The sequence below is a fragment of the Melospiza melodia genome, chromosome 9 (genome assembly GCF_035770615.1).
Source record: "Melospiza melodia melodia isolate bMelMel2 chromosome 9, bMelMel2.pri, whole genome shotgun sequence".
Taxonomy (NCBI): Eukaryota; Metazoa; Chordata; class Aves; order Passeriformes; family Passerellidae; genus Melospiza; species Melospiza melodia.
The window spans coordinates 2,425,929-2,453,695 of record NC_086202.1 but is presented as its reverse complement, the minus strand read 5'-3'; the positions used below and the strand labels follow the sequence as shown (position 1 = coordinate 2,453,695).

General features: G+C 42.2%; 1 protein-coding gene across 5 annotated transcripts in view; it reads left to right on the top strand.

The window, feature by feature from the left end:
• DOCK1 (dedicator of cytokinesis 1) overlaps positions 1-27,767 on the top strand; it is a 283,605-nt gene that overhangs the window by 231,221 nt on the left and 24,617 nt on the right. For all 5 annotated transcript variants that reach the window (XM_063163002.1, XM_063163003.1, XM_063163000.1 and 2 more), the window contains exons 40-50: positions 1,682-1,786; positions 4,015-4,156; positions 4,368-4,446; positions 4,770-4,854; positions 5,628-5,714; positions 8,993-9,169; positions 10,232-10,315; positions 14,313-14,450; positions 16,891-17,036; positions 21,124-21,322; positions 25,745-25,898. In XM_063163002.1, the coding sequence (XP_063019072.1) occupies positions 1,682-1,786; positions 4,015-4,156; positions 4,368-4,446; positions 4,770-4,854; positions 5,628-5,714; positions 8,993-9,169; positions 10,232-10,315; positions 14,313-14,450; positions 16,891-17,036; positions 21,124-21,322; positions 25,745-25,898 (1,396 nt within the window). The remainder of the gene's footprint in view (positions 1-1,681; positions 1,787-4,014; positions 4,157-4,367; positions 4,447-4,769; positions 4,855-5,627; positions 5,715-8,992; positions 9,170-10,231; positions 10,316-14,312; positions 14,451-16,890; positions 17,037-21,123; positions 21,323-25,744; positions 25,899-27,767) is intronic.

Sequence of the window (27,767 nt, the reverse complement as noted above, 5' to 3'; positions counted from 1 at the left end):
ATCCATTTTGAAGGAGAAATTGGGATTTGCACTTTATTCATTGTACCAAATGATCACAGAGGGATTGAATGATTTGGGTTGGGAGGACCTTAAAGCTCATCCAGTTCCACCCACTTTGCCATGGGCAGGGACACCTTCCACTGCCCCAGGTTGCTCCAAGCCCTGTCCAACCTGACCTTGGATATTTCCATGGAGTTTCTCCCTCTTCTAAGAAAGGAGACCCAGAATTTCCAGTCCTCACATCAGACAATTAAGTTTATCTGCTTATCAGCCTGGAGGTGAGATGTCACAGAATTAGTCCTGGTGTGCATTTCCCTCACAAGACAGAGATCAAAATTCACTCTCCCATATGAGTCAGGTCTCACATACCCCATCAGCTTTTCTTATTGCTGCTGCTGAGCAGCTCTTTGTTTTCTCCCACAATAAAATTTAGAAGTTTTTTGTTCTTTTTATTCTCCCTCTTGTCTCTTTTCTTCAAGCAATATTAAATATTAGCCTCTAAGACAATTCACAAATAATAGTTAGTTTTGCTCCAGACGAGCTGAGAAATATTCAGCAGATCTGGGTCTTTGTAGTCTTGGTGCCATTTACAGTTATCTGTCGTGTGGGAGCAGCACTAAACCTCCCCCCAGATCAAAAGTCATTCTCTTTGCAGAAATAATAGACTAAAAATAAGTTAATGAACAGATCTTCTAAAGCTGCTCATTTGCTATTATTTCATCATTAGAGATAAAGAAGAAGTCGGCGTCGAAAGCAGATGGCGTCTGACACACGTGTGTTTATTCCAACATTTACATTTTCCTGCAATTCTCAACTGCCTGCTTTCCATATGCAAATTCATGGTTGTAAATATGGAAGAGAAGTAGTAGAAAAATGTAATGAGGTGCAAGGGCCCAAAACTGACAAGTCAGCACCATTGGGATGAACTGTGAGTGGCTTCATCCTTCCAGTGTTTTGGCAAAGGAAGTGTCACAACTGGAATTTTAGATTGCCTTGCAAATTCCTGACCTTCACTGCCAGTGAAATAGTGGATGGGAATCAGTGAGGTTCACCAAGATGAGGTCCATCAAAATTGAGATATTGGATATGGAACAGTAAGGTTCACAGTGATGAAGTTCATCAGTTGAGATATTAGAGTTCATCAAAATTGAGATATAGATCAGGGACCTTCATCAAGATGAGGGCCCTCAAAATTGGGATATTGGATATGGAACAATGAGGTTCACAATGATGAGGTTGATCAAAATTGAGATATTGGATATGGAGCAGTGATGTTCATCAAGATGAGGGCCCTCAAAATTGAGATATTGGATATGGAACAATGAGGTTCACAATGATGAAGTTCATCAGAATTGAGATATTGGATATGGAACAATAAAGTTCACCAATATGAGGTCCATCAAAATTGAGATATTGGATATGGAGCAGTGAGGTTCACCATGATAAGGTGAAATTCATCAAAATTGAGATATTCCTTAGGGAACAGTCAGATTCACTATGGTGAGTAGAAAAATCATGGCTACAGAGTCTGGTATTTCCAAATATTGCCATGAATCTGATATAAAGGTGAGGAAAAACAGGGGAATGAAACATCTTTAATTTAGAGATGCATAGAAGATCTTAAGTGTAAGGAATATCCTAAAAACTCAGGTCACTCAAATCCCTCCTGTTTATTTTGCAGAGGAAACAAGCCCAGTTCTATGAAAACATTGTGAAGGTGATACGACCAAAACCAGATTATTTTGCTGTTGGATACTATGGCCAGGGATTCCCAACATTCATAAGGGTAAGTGTCACCTGTTTCCAGAGAATTTCCTTGCTCTAGAAATTTCCCTTGGCTTGGAGAAAGCTGCCTGACATTGACAGGTTTTTTTAGGTGTACAAAACAAACACTGTTTTTTCCTTTCTGGTTTCTATGATGGAATAGTTGAATTTTAGTAGAAAAACTTTCTCCTCAAACATATTCAGTACTTGCTATTTCTTCAGGGTATCACTAGAAATGAAGATAAATGACCCAGTCCATCACTCGGGGTCATAACCATCTGAAATGGTGACATTTTTGCCTGGCAGGTTGATATATATTTATATATATATAATATATATATATGAGCATGGTAGAGAAACCTTTTGTATGACCATGTTTTCTGGTGAGTGTCCTTTCCAGCGTTGTCACTAAAATGAAGTTGACTATCAAAGGTGTGTGTGACACCTTTAATGGCAATTTTTATCATTGATTTGTGTGTGTCATGTGCCAATTTAAGACATGTGTCACTCGGTTGATGCCAGGATCATAGCTTTAGTGACATTTTAAGGGGTTTTTTCACTAATATTAGGATTTTTATGGGTTGAATTAGTGGTTAAAGAAAAGTGGGGCTATAACCTGTGTGAATTGCATCTGTATTATGATTCTCTGGCACTTGGCAGTTGCTGACACAGAAATAACCCATTATTATTTTGTTAACTTCCCTGGGCACCCTGTGCCAGGGCTCACCACCCTCACAGGAATTAATTCCTTCCCAATTTGCCCTCTGAAAGCCAGGCTGTTGAGTGCCCTGCTGCTGGAGAAAATCCTCACTTCTCCCTCTATTCCAGCATTCCCTGTGAATTACAAATGTATATACATAAATTACAGTTATACAGAGCCATCTATTATTACCTTTCTTTCCCCTACTGAGCTTTTCAAAAGGCAGCATTGCAGAACTGAACCCAACTGGGCAAATGTGAACAACTCCAGGTTCCTACTCCCAGTCAAAACACCCTTTTTTAATAAGTGCTGCATAATTTCTTCGCCAAGTATTCATTTTCAGATGAGTAATGAGGTTAAGCATATTCAGATGCAAATTTTATCCAAACTTGCTTTAATATGTTTGATCAGTTAAAAATATGCAAGTTGTCTTTTACATTTTCCTTTAGAATTTAATGAACTCAGCATGTAAGTGGACTGTATAAAATATCTCTTCATTTTCGTTACTGGCAAAGAGGAAACCAATGCTTACAAATACAACAAACTTAATTTTAAAGTTATAAAAAGTTTAAAGTTTATTATGGCAAAAATCCAACCCATTAATGTGAGTCTTTTTTTGGATATTCCTCCTTAAATCTGCATTATGTTTCTCTTTTTCTCTGCTACTCTTTTTTGCTCACCTGAGTGCCTTTGAATAAATGTTTATGTATAAAAAGCCTAATCCGGTTTATTTATTGACATCCATTCCATCATTAGCTGTGGAAGGTGGAGGAGACATCTTGGATTTGGTAATAATTTCTCTCAATATGTTTTCAATGGCCACCAATGTTACAGATCCTTGATATCATGTTTTGAGGTGATTTTAGTGTGGCTTTAAAAAATACCTGAAGGAAACATGGGCTTAATGATCCCAGGATGGAATTAGAGATGAGAAAAAGATATTGATAAAGTATTGATTACGACACAGTGTGAGGAGTGAGAAATTCCTCTCGTACTGAGAAGTGCTAACAGCGTTGGTTAGCACTTCTGAGGTCCCAGTTCTGTACTGGGAGCACTGGTTTTAGCTCTGGGGGTGCCCCTGTGATGCCTTGTTCAGGCTGCCCTAGAGCAGAGGCTGGGCAGAGCTCCAGAATAAAGCAGGGATTGATTCAAAGCATCTCCTCCATGGATGCACCTTGGGCAGCACCAGAGCCCAGCCAGGGCTGCACCCAAGATGAACCAAAATGGCCCCAAAATGCACGGCCGGGCACGGGCTCTGTCCCTGGGATCAGTTCTGCTCCATTTGCCCCTTGCAGTTCATTGTCCCATTCCAGCTTTAGCCCCTGCAGTCCCACCCTGCTTGTTTTTCTCTCTCCAGCCCACGGTGTTTGTGCTCCTGGGCTGAGATTTGGGTCATTTGTCCTTGGTGCCCAGCTGGAGCAGGAATTGTTTTGTGTCCCTGCTCTGTGCACAGAGCTCAGCATCCCTGATGTGAGCCCAAACCCACACACTAAAGCAGCACAGAATGTGAAACATAGAAAAGTTAAACCTGAGCCATCATGTGTTTGCAGAACAAAGTGTTCATTTACCGGGGCAAGGAGTACGAGCGCCGCGAGGACTTTGAGGCGCGGCTGCTGACGCAGTTCCCCAACGCCGAGAAGATGAAGACAACGTCACCCCCCGGTGATGACATCAAAACCTCCTCTGGCCAGTGTATCCTTGGGCTGTACACCCACTACACCCAGTGCATCCAGTGCATCCAGCAGCTCAAGTCAAGGATTTATGGCCAACAAGTTGCACTTCCACCCTGATGGGTGTAATGCACCAATTTTGTTGTTTTGTCCTTTTTTGTGTGTGTTTCTGTTGAGCTGATTGCTCTGTGTGACTGAAATTCCCTTTTCACTTCTTAACCCCTGAAATTCAGATATTCAGTGCTTCACTGTAAAGCCCAAACTGGATTTACCCTCGAAATTTCACAGGCCGGTGTCAGAGCAAATAGTGAGGTGAGTTTGGGTTGGGTTTTGTTGTTTCTCTGTCCCCTTTATAGCACATTTGTTGTAATAGGAATCTGTGCACAGTCAAGGGGCATGGGCATTGTGAGGGCATTTATTGATGATTTTTACTATTGGCACACAGTCCAACCCACTGGAAAATAGTGATCCCATATTTGTTCATTAACTTCCTCTAATATTAGAATTTAGAATCCATACCTAAACAGACAGCATTTGATTTTCATGGTGCATTGGGGCTTGGAACTGCATGATCTCCGAGGTCATTTCCAACCCAATCCATTCAGTGATTCCATGATTCTTTTCCCTCTTTTCAGTTTCTACAGGGTGAATGAAGTCCAACGCTTTGAGTATTCACGTCCTGTTCGAAAAGGAGAGAAAAACCCAGACAACGAATTTGCAGTAAGAAATTATGAAGAAAATAAACCACTTTTGGTTTGCTTGTTTATCCCCCTCTATTTTGAGCATCTGAGCCATTCATTATCTTTTGCTTGTTGAGAAATAAATTCTAGGTTTAAAGGGATTATTTTTCATAGAAAGTTAATTAAGCCAATTTATCATGTTCTCATTTATACCAATAGGAAAAAAAATGGGCAAAGCTGTATTTATTTTGTAAAAATAGCTCTTCTGAGAAGGGATTTTAAATAGTTACACCTGAAACTCGTCTTGCTGTGAAGATTCCAGTCAGGCATCTGAAAATCTTTTGTCACTAATACCTTTTGCTTTTCCTGGCTTTTTTTTTTTAAATAATTTGTTTCATCTGATGGTCAATAAATGAGTGCTGTGAGGAGGCCCTGGCACAGGGTGCCCTGAGCAGCTGTGCAGATCCGTGGAAGTGCCCAAGGCCAGGTTGGATGGGGCTTGGAACAGCCTGGGATATTGGAAGGTGTCCCTGCTCCTGGAACTGGATGGATTTTAAGGTCCTTTCCCACCCAAAAACATCCAGTAAAACCAGGGGATCTTTCCTTGGTATTCTCCTTCAGAAAGGAAGCAGTTGTTCCCTGCTAAGTCACATACCAGATTTAAATCATGCTGCTCCATTCTCCATTTGGAATTTCCCCCTGGCTCTGTGACATCTGCCATACCTTGGTCCTTGTCCTGCTGCTGATGTTTCAGGGCTTTGCTCGGGGTCCCAGCTGCCCATGGATAACGTGACACTTGTGTCCCCTTTGCAGAACATGTGGATTGAGAGAACCATCTACGTGACAGCCTACAAATTACCGGGGATCCTCAGGTGGTTTGAGGTCAAATCAGTTTTCATGGTAAGATCAGCTTGGCTGTGTTGAGATTGTGTAGAAAATGGGGGTTTTATACAGCCAGGGAGCATTTGTGTGTCTCAGTGGCTGTGCTTAGATCTGTGAACCAGGAATCCATGGGGTTGGACCTGGCACATCCTGAGGGAACCTGCTGAGGGTGACTCAGGCAATGCAGCCAGCTCTCCAAGGCCTTCAGCCTTTTCAGAAAGCATTTGTGTCTCTCAGCAGGTGCCTAGAATGAAGAGAAACCTGAGGTGGTGCAGGGAAACCATGCTCCATCCCAGACAATCTAGCCTGAACTTTATCAGAGAGGAGCTGGATATTTTGATTGTCATTAATTCAAAATACCCCAATAATCAAAGGCATTGTATGGCTGCCACTCGTGGTTAAAGGTTGTTTTTGTTTCTTCTCCATATTTAGCTAAATATACCCTCAGCAACCTCACAGAGTAACTCCAAATTACTCATTTCTCTGTTCAACCATTTAGACTGTTTAGATAAGACATATCCATTAAACGCCTTTAAGATTAAATTATTCTTATGCAGCTGTAATTTTTAAGTAGCAATAAAAACATTGTTACTGCGTTTTTGAAATCTCTCTTGTGAGGCTTATTTTTAAAGGAAAAGAACAATTTGCATATGATTAATTAAAACCTTTTTCATTGCTCCATTGAGGTTATGTTGGACAGTTGTATTTGGATGAACAGAAGTAATGCAGAAAATTACTATGGTATCTATAGTAACAGAATATGAATGTGATGTGTGACAGTAACAGGCAGCTGAATAAAACACACTGAATTTTTAATGAATTTCGTAGTTTCAATATAACCCTGATGGAGAAGATTGTATTTATCTTCGTGATGGCAAGAAGTGCTGTTTGATCTGGCAGATCTGATGCCAGTCCTGATGAGCAGAGAGCAGAGCCTGACAGGCACTTGGTGTGCATCCCTCCTGCTCTGCCTGGCACCCAAATGGGCACAAATCCCCTCAGCCCTTTGGGAGCAAGGATTGTGTGAGCTGCAGAGCTGAGAAATGACAGCAGAATGGAACTTAATAACGTGTGGGAAGACTGCTGCAGATAACTTCTGACCTCCTCTGGCACAGTTCCCACAAAATGGGTATTGACTTTCCTCAAGATCTCTGTCAGCTAAAATGCTGCAAGGAGGATCACAGGGTTTACATCCCTGTAATGCTAAATTGTGATTATGGATACAGATATTATTGATCCCTTGCTAAGCACCAGGGTACTCCAGCAGCTCTGCATGTTTCATATTTTATTGATGGAACCGGAATATCGTTAAAGGGAGAGGTGAGATTACATCAAATCAGTGCTGAGAGAATGGAGTAATTTCATAAATGCAGTGTATTATGTTACATAACCCATAGGAGCATGCAGAGTTGCTTTAAATCTGCTGGCTTTTCCAATTCTTTCTGAGTACTTTTATCTAAACCTTTGCAATCTGTTCATTATCTGCAAGGAATTTGGGGCCAGCATTCCTTATTCTGTATCTGATTTGCTTTAGCTGGGCACAAGAAGTTGTAGGGGAGAGGGAGCAGCCAGAGAATTAGAAATCAGATTTTGAATCACACTTGAATTTAAACAGCAGAAATGCTAATCTCTTTTTGTTTTTATCTTGGAATTCTGTACAAATGTCTCAGGAGAATGTAATTCCTGTTTTCCCTGGATAGAGTGAGGAGTGCCCAGAGTGGCCCTGGGAGCAAGGCTCAGAATTTACACTTATCATAAATAGCTTTCACCAGGTTCCAAAGCCCAGTTTGTAGCAGTGAGATGGCAACTGCAATTCTCCATCTGCTTTTAAAAAATTAGAGGGAGTGTTACAAGAGTAGTAAAAGAAAGGAGAATGAGAAAGAAAGCCATGATTGCTGCTACAGAAAAGTTAAAAAGCTGTCGGCTCAATGAGTGCTAATTTCTGGAGATGCTCAAGAGCTTTAAAAGCAATGGTTCATCAACACATTATTGCACAGTTATAAGGCCATTAATACAAGTGACAGAATGCTAAATTTAGCCTGTGATGTTCCCAGCAGTTTTGCCCAATGGGATGCTGGATGTGGCTTCACTCCCCAGTCCAGATTGCCCCTGGCAGGCTGGGCTCTGTCCGAGCCTGGCCTGCTCCCATTCCAGCAGAACCACCAGGCTCCTTCCCTGCCTCCAGAACCATTCAGCACGCAGGCTGCTCAAAATGCTAATTAAAACATCCTTGATGTAATCAGCTGGCAGGTGTAAGAGTAACAACTAAAGAGATTTGATTATAAGTGGTTCTCAGAAACAGGGTAAGCAACTGATAGCCAGGTAGAAGTGCTGCTTTGTTTATGTAGCATTTATGTAAATGAGGCTGTAATCAAATATACACTTGCATTTTCCTCACAGGCCTCAATTAACCTTCCTTTCCTCTGCCTTCCACATAATTTTTTTAATACAAGCAGGCTGTGGCTTCCAGTGGGGACTGTACACTCTGGGTCACTGCAAGTTACTGATTTTCAGCCCATTCACTAATATTTAAAATATTTTAATTCTGGTTTTTTCAACATGAACTTTTTGAAAGACACGGTAGCTGGGCATAAAAAGTACCTGGAGGTCAGTCCATTAAAATAAAGCAAGTTTTAGACAGCATAAGAGCTAATTCACCTCATGAAGGCATCTGAGGTGACTCTTCAATAAAGTCCAGGTAGAAAGAAAATTTCTCCCTTCAGTTCTCGATGGTCAGATGAAGAAAATGTAACCTCTTGGGAAAAAGCACAGCAGATAGTTTAGATGTCATCTCATCAAAATATTCAACTCGATGTCCTTGGAAACACACCAAAGTAATCACTGCAAAAATATCTTCCTGATTTTTGAGCGGCTTAGGATTACATTTTCCATCAGGAAATCCACGTTAAAGTTATCATTTCTTTCTTACTGTTACGTTAAGCTGGATCTTCTTTGTGCTGCTAAAACTCACCAACCCTTAATCTCTGATGTTCTCCTTAATCCTCCAAAAAACCTCACGTGATTGCTGCCAGAGCCTTTCTGGATGCTGTGCTGGGATGTAATCCCTCCTGCAGCAGCAAAATGCAGTTAACTTCCTCCCCTGATAGCCATCATCATATCAGTTACTGCAGCACAGAGATACCAAATACCTCAGTCACCCTTCCTGGTCATTATTGGTCAAAAATCTCCCAATAACCTCAGTTCTGAAAGTTCTTGAATGTTTCTGCCCATGGGGTTTTGCTGGGCAGGTTAAAAACTCTGCCCTGGTTTGAAATCTCCTTTTGTTTGGGTTTCAGGTGGAGATCAGCCCGCTGGAAAACGCCATAGAAACCATGCAGCTGACCAATGACAAGATCAATAACATGGTGCAGCAGCACCTCAACGACCCCAACCTGCCCATCAACCCCCTGTCCATGCTGCTCAACGGCATCGTGGACCCTGCTGTCATGGGGGGCTTCGCCAACTACGAGAAGGTAACGCCAGGGTTCCCTGGATTCCACCAGGAATCCCTGGATTCCTCCAGGATTCCCCTGAATTCCACCAGGATCCCCTGAATTCCACCAGGATTCCCTGATTTCCACCATGTTCCCCTGGATTCCACCAGGAATCCCCTGGATTCCACCAGGATTCCCCTGAATTCCACCAGGATTCCCTGGATTCCACCAAGAATCCATGATTTTCACCAGGATTCCCTGAATTTCACCAGGAATCCCTTGGATTCCACCAGGATTCCCTGAATTCCACCAAGAATCCCCTGGATTCCACCAGGATCCCCTGAATTCCACCGGAATTCCCTGGATTCCACCATGTTCCCCTGAATTTTATCAGGAATCCCCTGGATTCCACCAGGATCTCCAAAATTCCGCCAGGATTCCGTGAATTCCACCAGGATCCCCTGGATTCCACCAGGAGTCCCTGAATCCCACCAGGATCCCCTGAATTCCACCAGGATTCCCCCAGGATTCCCTAGATTCCCCCAGGATTTCCTGGATTCCACCAGGATTCCCTGCCCTACTGGGAGGAAGGGCTGGGAGAGCTGGGATTGCTCACCTGGAGAGGAGAAGCTCTGGGGTGACCTCAGTGTGGCCTCCCAAAGCCTGAAGGGGCTCCAGGAGAGCTGGAGGGGGACTGGGGACAAGGATGGAGGGACAGGACACAGGGAATGACTCCCACTGCCAGAGGGCAGGGATGGATGGGAGATTGGGAATTGGGAATTCCTGGCTGGGATGGAATTCCCAGAGCAGCTGTGGCTGCCCCTGGATCCCTGGCAGTGCCCAAGGCCAGGCTGGACACTGGGCATGGGAGCACCTGGGACAGTGGGAGGTGTCCCAGGGGATGGCACCGGGTGGGATTTAAAGTCCTTTCCAACCCAAATCACTGTGATTCTGTGATTTTACAATTTTCACTTTGTGTTTGTAGCTGTTACTTCACAGAATTTTTAAGTTGATCAATTTATCTTTGTTGTAGCTCATTCCTCTGGTAGTGGATGTTTCATTTTCTGAATAATGGCTCAATCCTCTCTCTCTCTCAATTAGGCTTTTTTTACTGAAAAATACATGCACGAGCATCCAGAAGATCATGACAAGATTGAGAAGCTGAAGGATCTGATTGCTTGGCAGGTAAAAAACTTGAAGTCAGGTTTGGCAGAGGCAGCTGCTGTGGAAAGACAGCTTGGTGTCACTTTGGAGGAAATTCAGACATTATCCTCACCTTGAATACATTTCCTTGCCATTTAAATCTGTCTTGGAGCTTGAGTTCAAGTTCATCTTTTCAAATCTGACATAATTGTTCATTTTGATAAACTTGCAGAGAACAAATATGATCAAGGTGTTTTCTTTTTTCTTGTTTTGTTTTTTTTTTTTTTGTAAACACAGTAAGTGACAATCTCCCATCTGTATCAGATGAGAAAATATTTTTTTCAGGACAAACAAGAGACAATTTCAGTTTTGTTCCATAGTCACATATTGGACATTTTTCTGTGGTCTCAGTATAATTTTATGATAACTTAAAAAATAGCAGGTTGATTGGAAATAGTTTTGCGTTTTTTTTCCCACAGAAAAAGAGAGTGAATCATTGTTTTTCATATTCAGTTCTGTCTTTATAATAAAGGGAATAATTTACATTTCGGTAGATTTCAGTCTTAGAGGTAGTAGAGCCAAAGCTACAGAATTCAAAAATAGAATATTCTCTGAAGGCCTTAAAACTATCAGTGAGTAAAAAACTCTTTCAGTCTGACAAAAAAAAAAAAAAAAGGCATTTTTAAATTTACTTTCTTGTGAGCTTTTAGAAAAGATTAGATTTTATAAGCTTTAAGTTCTATAGAGGAAAATAATTCGGTCCCAGCAGACTGACTTGGTGTCAGGTCTGTCTTTGCCTCTGAGAGTGAAACTTCAAATGAATTCCAAACACACTTTCCCTCAGCAAAGGCTCACTCTGGTGACACTTGTGTATAAAATAATATTACAATTTGAAAATAGGTACAGCAGCTGATCACATTGTATTGTAATTATTCAGAGCTTTTAAACACATGATTTCCCATCAGTTTTGTACTTCAAGAACAACAGGAACCAAGAGAATAGAGAAAAGGGATTAACATTTATTTTTATATCTGAAAATTAGGAGTCACTAAAAGCCCTTTCAGTGTTTTTAAATTGCCTTGGATGTTTCATACACATTTAAGGGATCCTAAAATTTAAAATTCCTCTCAAATTACTTCAGTTTCCAGCCAGGTGGGAGTCAGCTCCCATATATTGGGAGAGGGATGTGTATGGAAGCCTTTGAGGGGCCTGCATTCATCCTGGGCTGACAGGGATGGAAAGCAAAAAGGAGATTTCATTTTTCAATAACGTGGGGCTTGGAGTTCTGTAATCTCATGGAATTTTCTCCCTGCTGCATAAATCAACTGGGTATATGAAATAGGAGCCTGACAATTGTATTACCAGCTGACCAGTTAAATTCAATTTTTTTCATCTCCTTACCTCTTTCTCCACTGTGCCGTGGAATTCATAATTCATATAATTCCTGTGAACTTCAAGTGTACATTTTGTTTCTGTCTCTTATTAATTCAGATAAATTCCATTAGCAAAGCAATGTCCACTTTTGTCCTTCTTGGTGCTTTTCCAACTTAGGCAAAAAATGTTCCCATGCAACTGCACCATTTCAAGCTGGTCTTTCATTTTAACATGAAGATAATGAAATGATTGATTGAAATTAAGGCAGAGAAATGAATGATTGATGACATTAGTCACTCTGAATTTAGCTAAAGTATTTACAGCACAGCAAAACAGAAAAATACCGCAGCAAATCAAAACCTTGTGCTCCTTCTACAGAGATGAAAGAACTGCTGCATACCAAACTCAGGTCTTATGCTCATATTTTATGATCCCCTTGCTCTGAAAGATTATTTTCAAAGATTAGTTTAATAATTCAAATCAATGTCATTTTTTTCAGTCTTTTCAGCCAAGCCGATCAAGATTAAAAAAAAAAAAAATCAAAAAGGGGAAACAAATCAGGGAATAATTTCAAGTTGCAGTGGAACTTTATAAAATTTTAAAATCAGCCAAGAACAGAGTTATGAAATAAGAAAATGCCCTTTCTTCAAGGCCAAATTAATTGGGAATATGCTGAATGTGGCAAAATTCTGCCTCTGACAGGTGTCAAATTCCATGTCAGGCATCATCAGCACATTTCCCTGTGTCTGGAAAGGAGACACAGGAAGAGTTTGGAAGAAGGTGAAACAGAAATGGTAACACAGTTGGAAGGTTCTACCTGAACTTGATAAATGTTAAAGGGTTAAGTGCAGGACAGGGAGGCCAAATATCCTGACTCGGCAGCCTCACATTCTTCTGTGGCAAAGCCATGGGACAATCATGAATTTCAGCTTCTGTAAAAGATTAACAAACTTCTCCTCCTTCTCCTCCTTCTTCTTCTCCTTCCTTCTTCTCTTACTTTTTCTTCCCCTCCTCCTTGGCCTTGTTCTTGTTCTTCTTATTCATGTTCTTGTTCTTGTTGATGTTCTTGTTGTTGTTGTTCTCCTTGTTCTTGTTCTTCTCCTTCTCCCTGCCCCCACATTTTTTCCCTACAAATAATGTCATTTGCTTCCTGTTCTTGATTTTCCGACCTGGAGGTGGCTGATCCCCAGGACAGATTCTTCAGTGCATTTTCTACACATAAAATGGTCTCACATGCTTCAATTCAATAACTCCAGTTTAAAAAAAAAAAAATCCATTTCCAATGTCAACAGTTCTTTAAAATAAATGAGCCAAGTGACCACTTATCCCTCCAAAACAGGAGGGTCACAGTGTGGCCTGGTAATTATGTAAATTTAGAAATTCATTGACTTATTGAGAGCAGGGAAAACTTTCTGGTTTCATGCTTAATTTTTGTCAAGTGCAAATCCATATGCTTATACATAGAAGCCACTACATTTAAAAAAAAGTCATTATTCTTCTCTTTGTAGTCTTTTAGAAGCACCTCTGTCCATTTACATAGTGCCAAATCATCTTGATAAGATTTCTCGAGTTTGTTCATCTGTAATTCATCTGTGTATTTATTATTCTCCCTACTAATAAAGCTGCTCCTTCTGATTGCTGCTCAGTCTTATTAGAAAAATCTGTTTTTAATCAGTATTATGATTTAATTATGAATTATTAAGAAGAAGCCTCTTAGCTTGATTGCTGCAGAGAATATCTGAGTTAGAATCAGAGCACTGTGTGGGCTGAAACGGACCTGGAAGAGGAAATATTTTTCCTGAGCTGGAGGTACAAAACTCTAATGGTGTGTCTGGGTAGCTGTGGGAATGAAAATGTCTCTCTTAAAACATTTCCAAAGGTCAGCTACACCTCCACACTAGGAACTAATTATATAATCCTGTGCTGGCATGGATATTTTGTGACAGAAGCCTTGAAGATAAATGATTATTTTCAGTTACAAAAGAGAATTAATTTAATTTTTCCCTCTTCTGTTTTCTTCCCAGAGAAAATAAAATACTTTTGCTAAGGAGAACTATATAGCATCTAAAAGTGTATGTTTTATTAATAAATATTGCTCTGCAATATATATCTGTCCAAGGATGGAGCTCATTTGCAGCTTTAGAAAGAGCATTTATTAAAGAAAACATAAACTATTTTTGTCTTCAGGGTTTTATCCTCATGGAACTGGGAAAGGATTTGATATTAATAACCTGTTGTGAGACCCATCATTCATCAGCTTGGTGTTTTAAAGTACAGAATCTGTGGGGGCTTGAGAATGGAATATCACAGGAGGGTTTGAGCTGTGGGATGAATCCAGCATGGGATTTCTGGGCTGAATTAGGGCTGAATTAAATGTAAGGGACTTTGTTTAACAGAAAAAAAGGGAAATCCTGGGTTTACATCCTGTCATGCATCATATGCAAGGAATGATGATGGTCACTGTGATCATAATAATAATTTTTGTCATTTTTATTATTATTGTTGTTATTATTATTGTTATGATTGTTATAATTACTATTACTATTGCTCTTATTGCTAATATCGTTATCACTGCACGAGCTCTTTCCCTGCTGCGGGAGCCTCGCCCTGTCCCTGGGCTCAGGAGGGGCTGGGCAGGGTGGAGCAGCCAAATTCTGCTTTCCAGATCCCATTCCTGGCTGAAGGCATCCGGATCCACGGGGAGAAGGTGACAGAGGCCCTGAGGCCGTTCCATGAGAGGATGGAGGCGTGTTTCAGGCAGCTGAAGGACAAGGTGGAGAAGCAGTACGGCGTCCGCGCCATCGTGAGTTCCCTTTCTCCATTTCTCCTTTCCCCAGTGTCAGGAATTCCCTTGAATTACAGCAGCTCTCTATTCCTGTGTGATGATTCCATTGATTTAACAGAGCAGTGTAGATGCAGAGTTCCTGCTTGTTCCCAGTCATCATCAAATTATGGAATGCTGAGCAGATGAGAGATGTTGAGGGAGCCTTAGTGCTTTCATTTCCGAGCATGGGAGCAATTCCTAAACTGCCTGAGTCTGTTCTTTGAAAGTCAAGATAATCCTTCAGTTCTGAAGGATTTGGGTTACAAAAATGAGTTTAAAAATGGGCACTTAGCAGGATTCTTCCAGAGCTGAATGTCACCTTTCCCTAGGTGGAATTCCTTTAGGGAAGGGAGAGCTGTGCTGCTTTATGGTAGCATGTGGTTGTACCTTCACTGAATGTAGGCAGGCAAGAAAGACACACCTCCTACTTCATGGATTTAGAAGGACTGAAATTCATGCTTTTCTCATTCCAGCAACTTATTTCCAGTTGCTGCTTCATCCTTAAGGGAAAGCCAAGAATTTCATGGTGTTTCCAGTAGAGGTTTGTTCCGCTTTTCAGTGTTGAGTGTGAAGGTCAGAACAAACAAAGCAAACAGCTTTTTAATTCAGGATAGAATTGATAATTCAGTCAAAAATACATGGATTGGGTGCGATTGTGAGATCCTGTTTTGCCTGGAGCAAAGGAGGCTCAGGGGCCCTCGTGGCTCTGCACAGCTCCTGCCAGGAGGGCACAGCCGGGGGGAACAGGGACAGGAGCAGAGGGAACGGCCTCAGGCTGGGCCAGGGCAGCTCAGGGTGGATTTTGGGAACAATTTCCTCATGGAAAGGGGGCTCAGGAACTGCCCAGAGAGGTTTGCAGTGCCCATCCCTGTGGGTGTCCATGCAATCAGTGGATTTGGACTTGTGCTCTGAGCTGAGGACAAGGTGAGCACTGGGCACAGCTTGGATTCCATCTCAGACTTTTCTACCCTAAATAATCCTGGGATAATGTCTGTAGCAATGACATCTTTTTTTAATGGGGACACATCTTACAGGGAACATTCCAGCCTTTGTGGTATCCTTTCACTGATGTTCTGTTTGTGGTCCTTCAAATCCCATCTTATGAATTTATATATTCAGGGAAAAGTTCAAACAGTAATTTATTCCCAGAGAGAAGAGAAGTAATTAACATTAATGATACCTGCATGTCAGTCACTTCAGTAATATCCATTTACATCATCAAGGAGATGACTGGAAAGTGGTGTTATCTCTCTAATTTCACTCTACCCACCAGTAAGAATTTTCAGGATTGATGGAGTTTTATCTCTTCTGTCTTCCTTGTACAAGGCCAATTTACCAGTAGTTGACAGGGTGGAAAATATACCTGTAATTAAACAGCATGAGATTCTTATTTGTTGACTGCAAGAGTTCAATTATTTTATGCATATATCAGTTATTAATGACTAACAAAGCTTGGAGAAATATTCACAACTCTGAAATTGTCTGAAACAAAACCAAAACTTTAATATATTTTCTTCTTAACCTGGTGGCACTCTGTAAATTGGCTCTCTTGATATTTTTGACATAAAGTTTCTCTTTGTGGATTTTTACTTTGGGTTTTTGGTTTTTTTTAATGAAGTCCATTTCATTGAAATGTATTGACAGGCAGCCACAACGATGGCAGAGATGGATTAAAAAATTATATGTAAAAAGATCATTTTTTTAAGGGCAAAATGTAAAAAAGCATGGAAATACTATTGGAACAAAGGAATTCTTGGAATATACTTAAAATTATACATCTGCCTAAATCTACAAATTTTTTATTTTTTATTTTTTGTCCTTTGGGTGAATTTCCTTTAGAACCTATTTCTTTGTCGGTAACATGAGATATTGGTTGTTATTAATTTATTAATGCTACCAAACTCTACCTGGAAGGAAATCCACTGAACCTTCCCCTGTTCCCTTTGGCGTGTGGATATTTGTAGCCAAGAGAAAAGAAGCAGAGGCACAACTTCCCAAGGCTATTTCTAGGATTCACATCCTCTGAACCTCAGAGAAAGAAAAAACAATTCTTGTCTCAATTGCTGCTCCTCTTGATGTTCACAAGTGGAATGCATGAAGGGAATTGGTGATTGGATTCTGGTGTGAGTGTTTTGATTCACTGACCAGTTGAATCCAGGTGTGTGTGTGGGGACTGTGGGCTGACAGTCACGAGATTCTGGGAACTTGGGTTGACTTGAGTTGGGTTTTTGAGATGAACTGACAGATTCAGTTTAGATGTAACGTAATATAGTGTAATACAATATAGTATGATAAAGCAATTAATTAGCCTTCGGATATCCATCGAGTCAGACACATCATTTCTCCCCTTTGTTGGGTTGCCTGCTTTTTGCAGTGGATGTTTTGGATGAGGCAGTAACCTGTGTCGTTTCCTGCGCAGCTGTCGGGGCTGGAGGAGCGGCGGGGCAGCCGGCCGCGCTCCATGGTGCGCTCCTTCACCATGCCCTCCTCCTCCCGGCCCCTCTCCGTGGCCTCCGTGTCCTCCCTCTCCTCGGACAGCACTCCCTCCCGGCCCGGCTCCGACGGGTGAGTGCGATCCCAGCCGGGGACTGGCCCTAGAAATCCCGGGGGTGGGGAATATCCAGCCAGGGATTGTCACTGATCCTCCCTGGGGTGGGGAATATCCAGCCAGGGATTGTCCCTGAAGCACCCTGGGGTGGGGAATATCCAGCCAGGGATTGTCACTGACACTCCCTGGGGTGGGGAATATCCAGCCAGGGATTGTCCCTGAAGCACCCTGGGGTGGGGAATATCCAGCCAGGGACTGTCACTGATACTCCCTGGGGTGGGGAATATCCAGCCAGGGATTGTCACTGATACTCCATGGGGTGGAGATTTCTAGCCAGGGATTGTCACTGATACTCCATGGGGTGGGGAATCCTCAGCCAGGGATTGTCACTGACACTCCCTGGGGTGGGGAATATCCAGCCAGGGATTGTCACTGATACTCCCTGGGGTGGGGAATATCCAGCCAGGGACTGTCCCTGAAGCTCCCTGGGATGGGTGAGTGGGGAATCCTCAGCCAGGGACTGTCCGTGAAGCTCCCTGGGGTTTGAGGGTGGTTGGCATTCCCAGATCTTGGAGCTGGAAACAGCTGGGAGGGCTGGGGGTGTTCAGTTGGAGAAGGGAAAATCCAGGGAGACCCAGAGTTTTTCCAGCACCTGAGGGGGCTCCAGGAGAGTTGGAGAGTGTTGTGATTGAGATGGAGACAATACAAAGCAACACACTCCATTTTCAGAAGGCTTCAAACTACTTTTATTGTACCATGCATGCTTTTTTACACATTCTTACAAAACTCATAAATTTACACTTTACTCATTGGTCAGGAAAGACAAGAGCTCGTTGGAAGAGAGTTGCAGGTTTCTCTTATTTATCTTCTTTCTTTCTTGGTTTCTATGTCAGTGACCTTGGTAGGAAATTCTTTCAGTGGTAAACGTGGATCATACTTCTCTCTGGCTCACAGAAGTTGCTGTAAAACCTCTTCCTCAGGAGAGGGACTGGGGACAAGGGATGGAGGGACAGGACACAGGGAATGGCTCCCACTGCCAGGGGGCAGGGATGGATGGGATATTGGGAAGGAATTCTTGGCTGTGAGGATGAGGAGGGGCTGGGATGGAATTGCCAGAGCAGCTGGGGCTGCCCCTGGAGCCCTGGTGCCCAAGGCCAGGTTGGACATTGGGGTTTGGAGCAGCCTGGGATGATGGAAGGTGTCCCTGCCCCTGGAACTGGATGAGTTTTAAGGTCCCTTCCGTCCCAAACCATTCCATGATTTTTTAAGTGACAGCCTAAAATGGGCAAAAAAACCCCAACCTACAGAGACATTTCTCTCAAGGTCTCTTGTTCTCTAACCCACGTGAATACAATGTTCCTTTTTGCCCTCTAAGCATTCAAACAACACCAAAAAACCCCAAAGAGGAGATCAGTTCCCCTTTTTGGAGTATCACAGGTGTGTGAGGGATGCTCTGCAGGCCGTGTGTGCAGCCAGCCCTGTCCCAGGAGCTCAGGGCAGGATTACCTGACTGCTCAATCACTGCTGCTCACTCCAGCTGCCAGAGGAAAAGCTGCTTATGGCAAGATTGTACTTCAAGACTTATCAAGATATTTCACAGGAGAACTGGGAATTCTGTTGATAAGCCCTGTCTCATAGTCACATCCCTCAAAGAACAAAATAATCTGTTTGCTGTCTGGGCTTTCCATGCAGCCTCAGAAGTCCCTTTTCTCTCTTCCTCCCCTCAGGCACTCCTGTAATCCAGAAATGCAATGTTTGACCAAGGCAGCTGATTTTTTTAAAACCTTCTGAAGGGCTGCTGATTTACAGGGATGTGCTGGAAACTCCTGTGCACCTTCAGAGGGGAGTTAATACCTGGCTAGAAACTAAAGGCATCAAGTAAAATTAAATCCAGCACCTAAGGACCAGCAGGATGCTTGCCTTGATTACAAAGAGTTTATTTAGTCATTGGGAGGAGCTGTGGGCAGCTCAGCTCTCATTCCACTGCCCTCTGGGATGCTTTCACACTCTGGTGTAAATGTGGGACAGCAGAGATCCTGAGTTTTGACTAATTCTGAACAAAGTTGTCTTGCTGGAACTTGGGCAGGGCAACCACCCAAGTAAGTGAACAACTTTTGTTTTATCTCAGAAGAAAAATATTGATTATTTCCCTGCCTCTTTCTGGTTTTCCCTTCAAAATCTTTAAATGCATTTTACTTTGTCATTGGGTATTATTTCTTCAGGTTCACCTCTCAGCTGTGTTGTGGTAGGTGTCACATGGCAGTTTTTGAGGGTCTGGTTCTCCTCAGGGTGTATTTTCACAAAGATCCCACAGTGCAGCTCAGCTCCTGCTCTGAGCCCAGGGCTGTACAGGACAATAGCATGAACAGCTCTTGTCACTGAGAAGACCTGAAAATACCCCTCATTTGTTTGGAGGAGGAGAAGAAAAATCATCAGATATAAGTAATACCATGAAAAGCCTCAAAAATTCAGGTGGCTGTAAAATCATGTGGGTAGTTTGGCACTGCTGGCCTGGCAGAAGTTTCCTCCTGTTCCTGCTGTAGTTGCTGGGGTTTATGGTCAGTTCTCCTCTTGTCTTTCCATGTCTCTTCGTAAATTAAATTAGAGAATAGAGATGAAGCCAAAAAACAATTAAACATGAAGCTAAAGGAGTGGTCTTATCAAATCACCCAGTTTCTATTCAATGTCATTTCCAGCTCCTGCTCTGGAGCTTTTTTAACAGCAAAGACTCAAAGCAGACTTTGACACAGGATGTGTTTTACAACTCCCAACTCTATGTATAAATAAAACTGACTTCAAAAAAGAGACTTGAGTATATTCCCTGCTTGGCATGGGATTTAGAAATACAAATGTGAGCATTGCACTCAGTGGTGGGGAGCAGGAGAATCCTGGGGTCCAGTGGGATTTCTCAGCTCTTGGCAGTCCCAAAGTGCTTCCAGTTGGAGCATAGTGTGCTGACCCATTTTATATTAATAATCCAAATAATTAATAGTCCTAATACAGTGCTTGGAAAGGAAGCAATTAATTATTGTCTGAAGGATGGAAATTCCTCTTGTGAATTTGCAGTTGGCCTCGGAGGTGCTGGCACCACCCAGTCCAAAATACACAACTCAGGTTCCTAGAAAGTCCTGGTGCTGGGAGAGCTGGGCTCTGCTCTGGGCTCTGTCACTGGAGTTCTTTGTGCCCTGGGCAAATTGCTGCCTTCCCTTTTCCCTGTCTGTAAAATGGGATGGATAAACTCATGGGTTTGTTTCCAACCTGTGGCATTCAGCATTGGGAAATGGCTCAGGGGCTGCAGTTGCAGGTGCTGCTTTGAGCATCTTCCCATCAAAGGAGCTACTGTAGAGTGAAAACAACAACAAAAAATAACAATAATTTGGGATATTGCTGCTGGGTATTGCTGCTAATGGTGGCGATTAGGATAATGTCAGTGCAGACTGTCTGAAATATGAATTCTGGAATTTCACAGCTAAGACTATGGCCTGTACCTGCATGCACTCCATAGCATGGGAAATGCTTTTCCAGGGTTAAAAGTGTCCTTCTTTGGGAAGTTCTGGTTTGGTTTTGGTTTAGGAATGTGGTGGTTTGAGACAGCCTTTAAATCTGCCAGCATGATTTTGTTTAGGTGTGATCTTAGTGATGTTTTTCATTTATAATATAAGCCATAAAATACTTTGTCTAGCCAAGAGTGCTCCATCCCTGGCAGTGTCCAAGGTTGGAGCACCCTGGGATAGTGGAAGGTGTCCCTGTCCATGGCAGGGGGTAGGACTGGAGTTTCCAGGTGCCACAGCATGGAGAGTGGCAGTGCTGGTTGAGAAACCCATTTTTTGTGTGAAATTCAGGAGTTTGTGCAGCCAGAAACCAATAAATTTACTGCAGAGCAGGGAAATCTGCAGCTCTGCTTCTCCAGCAGTCCTGCAGTAATTTTTATTATAAGACAATTATGGTTGTGTGACCTTCTGCCCCCTCCTTCTCCCACTAATGAGTTTTCCTGGATTAGCAAAGCCTCATTAACTCGGGTGAGACTTTGGGAAATATGTAAATAAAAGTTAGTTGTTTTGAAAACAGCCTTTTATTGATCTGAGCAACAACATTTCTCCTTAGGTTCGTGCTGGAGCCCCTCCTGCCAAAAAAGATGCATTCTAGGTCGCAAGATAAATTGGACAAGGATGACCTAGATAAAGATAAAAAGGAAAAGAAGAAGGAGAAGAGGAACAGCAAGCATCAAGAGATATTTGATAAAGAATTTAAATCTACTGATATTTCTCTGCAGCAGGCTGAAGCAGTGATCCTTTCAGAAACGGTAACTTTATTAGCAAGGAAAGCTTTCTGTAATTCTGAGCCATGTTCTCTCTCTTTTGAAATCAAAATGTTGATTTTTACCGTTTAGCTCCTTTGTAGGCCAGAAATAACTCTGAGGGGATACACCACAGTGTTAATATACATGCTAATGAGTCAAAAATACAGATTTGATTTACAGCGGGGAAAAGATCCTCTGAAAATCTTCACCCAAAGCTCTGGGTGACTGTTTGATAAAGGAGCAGATGGCACAGCATAGCTGAAATAAATGCTGCCATCCCAGTTGGAACTGCTGCTTCCCAGTAGGTTGGGATGGATTTGCCCACATTTCACTGCACGACAGTGTTTGGTGGGACATTCCAAGGTCATTCTGTCAGCAGCTGTGTGTCCTTGAAGGGCTGTTTGGAGCAGAAAATCCTGAGCTGTTCCTGTGTGTAAGGATATTAAAACCAGGGCATATCTCCCTTAAACCCTCTCTTCTTGGCTTAGATTTAATTCACTGGAACTGTCCTCAAGGCTTAGGCAACCCGGGAAGTTGAAAGGCTTAGGCAACCTGGGAAATTGAAAGCAGGGATGTCTAAAGCTGGAGCAGGGAGAGTGTGAACTGACTGTGACCTCCAAATCTCTGCCTGGACACCTGTTTGGAGGCCAAGAGTTTAAAATTGCCTCCCAGAAATAAATGGAATGTTCTTTTCAAGATCTGCACAAGTACTTGTAGAGCCAGCTTTGCACTCAGCAGGGTCTTGTTGGTGCTGTGTCATTGATACTGGATTTTGAAACTTTCACCTGTGATAACTGGATCCTTTAATTCTTTCTGTTTGGTATTTATAGGAAGATATTTACATGTTCAGCCACACTTCCTGTGCTTTCTGGATTTTGCCCTCCTTTTCCACTCAAACATGAGTTAATCTCTCACACGTGTCTTGGGCCAGCCTGAGAAATCAGAGTTCTTGTGTTTCATGTGCCCAGTCAGAAACTCCAGGAAAATCCCATCTGAGGGTCTTAGGCTCTTCAACTTTGAAACCAATGAGTTTTTCCATTGACTTCAGTAAATTTTGCATGAGCCTTGGTTTGGTTAAATGGAGATTCCTCCTGCATAGATTTCCATGTCTCATGATTTTGCACCTCGCAGCAGTTGTGTTTTGACTGATTGAGGACTGGGATCACCATGGCAGGACTTCCAGTGGCATCTCCCAGATCCCAAAGAGACCAGCAGAGCTCCTGGGGTGTCACAGAAGAAGGAAATTGTATTTCAGGGCAGCTGAGTCAGCTGGAGCAGCTGGGAGGCATCCAAGGATGCTGGGGAGCTGGCTGGTGTCACTGCCAGGTCACTTCAGCTCTCAGAGGTCTTGGAAAAGTTTATGACAGAAAAAATGCAAATTCTGCCTGGAAGGGAGGGCAAAATAACCCCTCGGGGCATATTCCCATTTGGCATCTGAGGAGCAAAAATCAGCAAAGCCCAACTTGGTTTGACTCAAGTTCTTCCAACCTTCCCAGTCAGGAGCTTTCAGTGGCTGACTGGGGTGAGCAATATTCCCCTGCTTATGGAGAGGGAGGGAAATGAAATGTCAGAACTAGTTACTTACAGTTATTTTGAGCTTCTTCAAGTCCACAGATCAATAATATGAAAAGGAGTTTGCTGTAGAGAGAAAAACTCTCCCTTTTCAGCCTCTGCAGAGGCCTTGATGAGCTCCAAGACGACTGAGTCAATTTGGAACGTTTGGTGGGAGTGGGGTTCATTTTTAGGTGAAGCAGAAGAAACTCTTTTGAGATCAGTTTACACGAGTGCTTGCCCAATTCCCACTGCTGTCGTCTGGAATTTTGAACAGATAAAATCAAGGATGAGTTTAAAGATAAAATTTGTCTAAAAGTTTTTGCGTTCTGGAGGCATGCCCTGTTAATGATGTGAGGGGAAATTTGGTAGAAATTCAGCTTTCCCTGTGTTCAACATTCATGTGCAAGTTCCCTTTTTAAGCTGAAATTACTCCCAAAGCACTTCTACCACCATGCTCTATGAAGAAAAAGACATTTTGCCTTTTTCTGCATTAAGAACTTGGAAGAAGAAAGCTTGCTGGATTAAAAGTGGTGAAGAAAAAAAATAAGGATTGGGGTTTTTTAAAAAGAAAAGTTGGGAGTACAGATTTGTCTAGAAATGGAAATTTAAAAGTTTCTAAAGTGGCATTTTAGTAATTAATACTTTTAGTTACTAAGGTTTTTATTACAGACACTGGATTCATTGTGGTGAGAATTTTACAGATCGTTGTGCTGTCACTCATTCAGTTAAAACATTTCAGTTATTTGGTGAATTTTTTTAACAGATTCTTAGTTCTGACTTCTGAAATATTTGGGGGTTTTACAGCAGAAGACAAATTTACAGAGAAAATCAAGTGAGAAAAATGCCAGTGGCCATCCCTATCTCTGCAGAGCTCCTGCTGCTCTTCCCAATAATGATGTTGTGTGAAGAAATGAGTGTTTCCAGTCTTCTGTGGGCTCTTCTTTTTTCCAATCAAATGAATCACCATGGAAGAGCATGGGGAAATTCTAAAACTGCAGAATTATTTCATGGAACTTGTAGGTTTGCATGGAAAAAGAGCATTCAGAGTCTGTTTAATTGAATGCTTTAAATACTCTTCCCCAAATTTCACTGCACTCACCATGAATTTATTGACTGATCAAACCCCAGGCCTTAATTACATAAAACAACAAAGATAAATCAAGCACTTGAGTATTTCCTACAGATTTATTATCTTCTTTTAAGTATCACATCAACTTCTTCAACATAAATTGTCCTTGTTTGCTTTGATCCCAGGAGCTAAAAGCAAAGCCAGCTCTGAGGCCAGGTAGTTAGCAGAGCACTGGGAGGCTGCAGTTGGAAATCAGGAGAACAGGCTGTGTTTTATTGATTTGGTGGTGTCTAACATCACTCACCATTGATCTGCCCTTGGCTAGACCAGGAAAAATTAGCAATGGCTTCATTATGGATTGGTGGCCTCCCAAGAGCTCATATTCCTCAGCAGATCTGTGATTTGTGTGGAGCTTTCAGAGGAGGCCCAAGCTGTCAATCACAGGAGAAGCTGACATTGATTTCACATTTATTTATTTCAGTAATTACAGAGTGGGTTGACTTGGGGACCAGTTGGTTTTTCTCTTGATTCTGGCATGTTTCCTTCGCCAATTAACGTGTTTTCCTTAGTTGCTTTTTTATCGTTATCTGCCCCTGAAAAAGTGGTTGCTTAGCTTACCCATTCTACTAAAAATATGCTTGAAATGATGTGGACAGCAGAGACCTTTGTAATCCCTAGAATTTTATTTTTAGCATCAAAACAATTTCTTAGGGGTAACCCTGAGGTCTTGATGAACTTTCCAAAAAAAGGTCCATACTTTTTTGTCATTCAATTGTTGTAGAAGGGTCTCACAGGCACAATCTTTGATGCAAAGCCTTTTAGGGTTTGTTTTCTAAAAAGAAAATTTCAGATTTCTTCTTCCCAACATACTTCATAGAAATCCAAACATTGGGAAATGACAAAATCCTTTGAAAAAGCCTGGATTGCTCCTGGCACTTTCTGTTTTGTCCCACTGCAGCACCTTGGAGTAATTCCCCTTTTAACTTCAGACTGCTGCTCCATTTTCTGGGATCTGTTTGAAATAAAAGCTTCATTTTTTCCACTATGATTCTTGTTCATATGGGGGTGGTGAATGGGGAAATCAGTAGAGCTCAGAATTAAACTCAGTAAAAAGAATTGCCTTAACTAAAGCATGAGTTGCCCATCAGATTACAAATATCTTTTGAGGGTTCCTGATGGAAAATTTGAATGGATTACGAAGCAGCCAGAGGGGGGAAAAAGAGATATTCCAATTAATTCAATATAAGCACAGTCAGGAGCCACCAAGAGGGTGTTTCTGGACAGATGATGTCTTCATCAAAAGAGAGTTTGATGAAGAGTGGGTTAACCTGGGGACCTGCCTCCAGTTGCTTTTTCTCTTGATTCTGGTGTGTTTCCTTCACCAATTAACCTGATTTCCTTAGTTGCTTTTTTACAATTATCTGCCCCTGAAAAGCGTTTGCTTTGCTTATTCATTCTGCTAAAAATATGTTTGAAAGGATGTGGGAAGCAGGAACCTGGTTAAATGGTTAAAGAGGTAAATTTAACAGGAAAGTAGATATGTGTGAGAAAAAATAAAGGTTTGGAGTGCTGTGTAATGTGCTGTGAGACTCTAAAGTTCCTCAGGTGTTACTAAACAGGTGTTTGGGGAATTAGCTCAGCAAACCAGACCAGGCTGGGAGAAGGGAGGACCCTGGAGCTGGGAATTGGCAATACTGGCTGTTAGTGCTGCTGTCACCCTGTATGGCATCAAACCGTGGCAGTTCCATCTCTGACACTCATTTCTGTGCTTTCCTTGCCCCCCTCCCTGGTTGTGTCCCCAGATCAGCCCCCTGAGGCCGCAGAGACCCAAGAGCCAGGTGCTGAGCGTGATGTCCAGCGAGCGGCGATTCTCCGTGTCCCCAGCGCCGCCCAGCTCCCAGCTGAGCCCGCCCCCCATCACCCCTCGGGCCAAACTCGCCTTCAGCATCCAGCCCAGTAAGTCTCCTCTCTGAAATAAACTCCTTTTAGCATGTCCTGAGCAGTTCTTCAAACCCTGGTTTGAGTTGCACCGTCACCAGGGTGTTTCTTGCGCCAAGTATCGATGCCTCAGGTTTGGCTTTCCTATTTTCACATTCTGTGCTGCTTTAGTGTGTGGGTCTGTGTCGCTATAGGACATGAAAAAACACAAGCACACACTGCTGTTCTCAAGGTGAAGGAAAAGGGAAGTTTATTTTCTGACTCTAACATTTATAGTTTTCTAAGAGTGGCAGTGGATTGGAGGGTGACAGTGCCACCTCTCCAATGACACTGGTCAAACCAACAGTCCATCAAATTTCTCCTCCTCCATAAAGGAATGCAAAACAATGAGTTACATACAGAAAGTGTGTGAGAAAGTTCACTACAAGAATGTCAACATCAGAAGGCTTAGAAAATCTTAAAAAACCAGGGTGACAGGTCTGAGCTTCACATCAGGGATGCTGAGCTCTGTGCACAGAGCAGGGACACAAAACAATTCCTGCTCCAGCTGGGCACCAAGGACAAATGACCCAAATCTCAGCCCAGGAGCACAAACCCCGTGGGCTGCAGAGAGAAAAACAAGCAGGGTGGGACTGCAGGGGCTAAAGCTGGAATGGGACAATGAACTGCAAGGGGCAAATGGAGCAGAACTGATCCCAGGGACAGAGCCCGTGCCCGGCCGTGCATTTTGGGGCCATTTTGGTTCATCTTGGGTGCAGCCCTGGCTGGGCTCTGGTGCTGCCCAAGGTGCATCCATGGAGGAGATGCTTTGGATAAATCCCTGCTTTATTCTGGAGCTCTGTCCAGCCTCTGTTCTAGGGCAGCCTGAACAAGGCATCAGCATTACTTAACCTCTTACCTTTGCCAACAAAAATTAATTCAGTATTTTAGAAAAGCAAGCAGAATCATTGCAGTGAAACAGTTTCTTTTCAAGTCATCATTAACAATTAATTAGGTGTAGAGTAACAGTCAAAAATTCATGTTGTACTTGATCCCATTTTGAGCGTTTTGGAGCATAAAGGCTTTAAAAGCAATATTTTTTTTTGTAATTGTACATTAAAAAAACTTCTCTTTGATATGTTGTGAGTACAAACCAGAAGGGCAAATAAAGGTCAGGCTTTTTGAAGTAGTTTTTGTTTGACATTGACATCTATCACTCAGCTTTTCTGTAAAATATCATCTGTTTGCTTCAGTCTGCAGCAAACCCTATTGCAGAACTGGGTGTAATCCAACACCTATTTCTTTCCCAGTGCTCTTTCCCAAAACCTGTTATTCCGAGTTTGCAGCTGCCAGCATGTGACAAAAAAGCAAAAAAAAAATCTTTTTTTATACATATCCCCAAGTCAACTCCAGTGGCCAAGAGTTCAGTGTTAGTAAGGGGGAGAAGAGATGATCAGTCTTCAGAAAAAAAATCTTTTCCATCAAGGTCACTGCTTTATTTACTGGCTGTGGTACTTCAACATTTTTTCTCTTAAACAGTCGGTCACACAAAGCAAATATTTTGATTACAATGAACTTCTAAGTCTCACCTTCCTTTACAATTTTATATCCAGAAACTAAAAACTAAAAATGCTAAAAACAGGGGAATACAGAGAACTAGGGGATATATACTTCTGCAAAAGATATTTTAATTGGATTTTTTGATCATATGTAAATTTTATTAACACTTAATTTGATTTCTCTTTTTTAAAAGTATCTGAAGTTACCAGGTATCTCTGAGAATGTTTTTATGCTAGAGATTGGTGGGTGTTACATAAAACAGGATCAGCTTATTGCAGCAGTCTAGAATCATTTCAGGAATTACAGTGATAATTTTTTTAGGAATTCCAAGGATAAAGAAGTTCCTTC